The following is a 4,384-nucleotide window of genomic DNA, read 5'->3' on the forward strand; positions in this document are numbered from 1 at the left end:
ATGGTGAAGATGGCGGTGGTGGTGATGAAGATGATGACACTGATCAGGACGATGGCGGGGGGGAGGGGGAGGGGGGGGCTGGAGCAGAACACATACACAGTACATACTAAAAAATATCGAGACCCCATATGTCCTCACAGAGGACGTCACAATGTTCGCACATTATATCTAGAAAAATATAACCACAAATCCGAGCAATACAAAAAGGCACTGTTGTGAGCCGTTTCCAAAAGGTATATTTTCAGTACTATCGAAGAAAAAATAATAATAATATATATATAAAAACAAAAACAAAAACGAAAGGTCCTGGTGATGGTTTTCGGGGGAGGGGGAGGGGGGGGGGGGGTCTGAGATGAGGGGGCGAATGGCACATCGGTACAAAAGGCCGCCAGGTCAACAGTCTATGGGGGGTTGGTTGGGGGTAGCGGAGGGTGGGGGGGAGGACGACTGGGGTTGAGTTTTTCTTAACTTTATACACAGTCTGTGCTGGGGGGGGGGGGGGGGAGACGGACGGACGGGGGCCGGCGTCTCAGGGCCGGGACAGCTGCGTGTAGACGGGCTGCTGCTCCCAGTGCTGCGGACTGTGGGTCTGGGGCACGCTGGGCACCCCGGTGGGGTCCGCGATGGGGGTGTACATGGGCCTCTGGCTGGGGTTCATGTAGCCGAAGCCGGCGTAGAGGCCGGAGGAGCCCTGGCCGCCGTAGTAGGAGGCGGCGGCGGCGGAGGCGGAGGAGGAGGAGGAGTTGTTGGCGGCGCCGGCGGAGGCGGCGGCGGCGTTGGCGGCCGCCTGGTGTTCTGAGTAGTCGTACTGGGACGGCCCGCGGGTGATGGAGGGGTACGAGGCGGGGCTGTAGTGCTGCAGGTTGAAGGAGCCGTAGGCCACGTGTTGCGGCGGCGAGCCCTGCTGCTCGCGGTAGTGGCTGGGGCTCAGCTGCTCCGTCTTGATCTGGGTGGTCCTCTGCTCGCCGTCCCCGCCCAGCGTGGTCAGAGAGTGCTGCTGCTGCTGCTGCTGCTGCTGCTGCTGCTGCTTGAGCATCCAGGCGTGCGCCCCCGGGCTGGCCGCCTGGCCGTAGCTCCCCGTGTAGCCGCCGGCCGCCAGGTGGGCGTGGGCGTGGCTGTGGGGCGGCAGGTACTGGTCGAACTCGTCCACGTCGAAGCTGCCCATGTTGATGATGACGTCGCTGCTCAGCTCGCCGATGTCCACCGCGCCAAAGTCGATGTTGAGCTGGCGGCCCTCCGGGGCGGGGCGGCCCGAGGCCTCGCGCTTCAGGCCCTCCCCCTTGCCCCCTGAGGGCAGGTCGGTCTTGGGGGTGGTGGGGGGTGTCGGCGGGCCTTGGGACTGACCTGAAAGGGGGGGAAAAGCAACAGGTGAGAGTTAGCCTCGGTGGTTAGGGTCGTCTTAGGTCGTTTTACGTCAAGCCACACGGAAGTAAGCGGCCACCGTGTTTGTGTTAAAACATTTCTGGCATATTTATTGGTCTCGGCCTGGGGAAATGAGTTCCTTTATTTGCATGCGCTGACGGTACTGTAACACATTTACAAGGCAGACATGCGGCACCTGGACAGGTGTGTATGCAAGATAGCCCGCTGCAAACGACTGGCCAATCATAAATCATTAACAGGTGTTTGCAGAGAAATGCCCTTCAAGCTGTTATAATGGGCTCGCAGGCAGGTAATTCGATTCTAAAATCCTAGGCCTTTTTGCCATGCAGTGAGCGGGAGGAGGCTAATACAGGTTTGTATCGGTTTTTTTTAAGAGCGAATGTTACCTGAGTGCTCGCCAGGGGAGTGCACCTCCCCCATGCTAGAGGCTGGGGAGTCGGCTTGCTGCAGCGCCTTGAAGATGGCATTTGGAGATATGTGTGTTTGCTCGCCGTCCTCAGATTCGCTCTGACCGTTTTTGACAGATTTCCTCCGCCTCGGCTGGTATTTGTAGTCCGGGTGGTCCTTTTTGTGTTGCACCCTTAAGCGCTCGGCTTCTTCCACAAACGGGCGCTTCTCCCCTTCGTTTAAAAGTCTGGAATTGCAACAAAAAATATATACTATTTAGGACCCATTTATTATAATGTCAGAAGTCATACATAAAATACAACCTGTTCAACAATTATTGTAGTAGATCATGCAATTTATAGTTTATTAGATTTGGAGAAAATAATTACTCAACAATAAAAACAAAAACAAACAGTCTAATAACACTACTATTATACAATTAGAATTAGTACATTATTGTGATATCAAGGCCACAATATGGCGGGGGAAACGTGTGCTGCAGAATAGACAAGAAGTATAACCTTACCTCCAAAGTTTGCCAAGAGTCTTGCTGAGCTCGGCGTTGTGGAGATGTGGATACTGGTCCGCCAGCTTCCTCCGTGCAGCCTGAGCCCACACCATGAACGCGTTCATGGGTCTCTTCACATGGGGTTTATTTTTACTGGAACCGTTTACGCGCACCGGCATAGGCACCAGGGTCCAGTCGTAGCCCTTCAGCACCTGGGACACGGCATCTCTAATGCACACGGGGAACTTCTCTTCCTCCGTCTCCTTCTTGTATTCACCCATAGGATGGTCCTGTCCCAGGAGGAGGTGGTTGTCGGACGGCCGGTGGTTCTCGGTGTCTGACCCAGAGCCGGACGGGCAAGGAGAGCCAACGGAGTCTTCTTCAGACATGCTGGGGCTTGGCACGTCAGAGTGACAACACTTCTCCTGTTCTTCTGTCATTTTAAGGTAGGGGTCGAGTAGATTCATGCGAACAAAAATGTTGCAGGACAACTTGTTGCAATAAAAAAAAATTCGGAGAAAATCCTTTCTCCTAAAATCCAAGCGTTGTGGGTTTTAAGACTGCAATGACAGTCTGAGTCCGTGCACACTGTTCCAACTTTCCTCCTCCAAAAGTTGACAAAAACAGTCGAAAGGTTTTTTTTTGTTCCTTAGAGGGTTTTTTTTAAACTGCGTGTTTTGTCTGGATTGCAATGCAAGTGCAAGTGTTGAACGCAATGTTTTATAAAAGCACTGAGTGAAGGCATCTACCGCGGGACTTGAGGTTGGCTTCTCTAAAGTCGGAGGAGACGAAGCCTGGTTTTATCTTTCTCGGCGAGGAAGTGATTGGGTAATACGTTTGGGGCGGACCCGAAATACGAGCCTGCCTTGGGCTCCGCCCCCCTGTCTGGTTTAGCCTACAGATAGAACAGATATAAACTTTAGGAAATAAATGGTTGTTTTTTTCCCCTTACATAATCTACCTCAGTTAAATTAAGGCTTCGATGTATCATAATTGCATGTAATAAAAACCAAACTCTTATCGAATTGGTATGACATTAGCTGAAAATGCTTGGTTATTATCCAACTGAAAAAAACTACCTACCCTAGATTATCATAGGCTACATGATCATTTGTACCTTTACAACTTTTTTTTCATCAAATGTAGAACAACCAACGTCAAAAGCATGTGCTCATTTTAAAGTGGTAGATCTGGCCTAGGACAATGATTTTTCTTATAAATCATATATGAATTTTTGTTTAAACTGTTTTTAATATTCCTCTGTATTCCGTTCTTCACCCTTCGTGCAGCGTGTGCAGCGGAGAACCTTCATAGCAGAGTACAGGCCAAGGAAGAAACGGCAGGTTGCATGTTGGCCAATAGGGGGAGACAGCAGTCCAAAAACTTGGGAAGCATGCATGTTTATCAGTAGCGAACGCAATAACAGCATGCTGGAAACGGCCTTACGAAAAACAACAATATACGACGTTAAAATATGCTTAATAAGCGGCCTTCAAAGTCCTACTAATCCATCCCGTACATTGAGAAAAACGATGCATGATATCAAAACATTGTTATTTCAATCACATTGTTTTTTCACATTGATTTGTTTATTTTCCTCAGAAAATATATAGGTTTTAGACCTTTACTTCTTATTTATTTTTGATACCAATTTGAATGCATAAATGTGATTTAGCTTAATCCGGGGTTATTTCAAGACATGAAATTGTCTAAAACCCATTTGTTTAGTTTGCCTCTGCGGTTTGCCAACTGCAGTTGTTAATAACAATATTAAAAAGCACATTCCTGCCATTCAACCATTTACAGTAATACCATGAATTAGTTTGGATCATGATTTATTGAGAGGAACATTCTAGCAGAAAAGTAATTGAAGGTATAAAACAAACTAGAAATGTAGTGCTCAATTAAGACAATGAAACTAATTCAGATGAAACATAGGTAGTATCAAGATGTGTTATTATTACTACACATTATATGCCAAACAGAATAACACAAATAACTTCCCAAAGCAATAATGAGCGTTCCATTCTTTCATTCATTCCATTCATTCTTATGCATATTATATATGCATAAATTCATATATAATGTAGACGTATATGATCCATT

The 4,384-nt window shown here is 48.2% G+C and overlaps 1 protein-coding gene across 1 annotated transcript; it reads right to left on the reverse strand.

Moving 5' to 3' along the window:
* Positions 1-348: 348 nt before the first annotated feature.
* LOC311382227 (transcription factor Sox-9-B-like) lies at positions 349-3,034 on the reverse strand. Its single transcript, XM_084488506.1, has 3 exons — positions 2,297-3,034; positions 1,770-2,017; positions 349-1,344 (listed from the first exon to the last, which is right to left on the reverse strand). The coding sequence occupies exons 1-3, from the start codon at positions 2,743-2,745 to the stop codon at positions 530-532; spliced, it is 1,512 nt and encodes a 503-aa protein (XP_084344632.1). The 5' UTR covers positions 2,746-3,034; the 3' UTR covers positions 349-529.
* Between the last annotated feature and the right edge of the window lie 1,350 nt (positions 3,035-4,384).

Source organism: Micromesistius poutassou, assembly GCF_964030765.1.
Source record: "Micromesistius poutassou genome assembly, chromosome: 1".
NCBI lineage: Eukaryota > Metazoa > Chordata > Actinopteri > Gadiformes > Gadidae > Micromesistius > Micromesistius poutassou.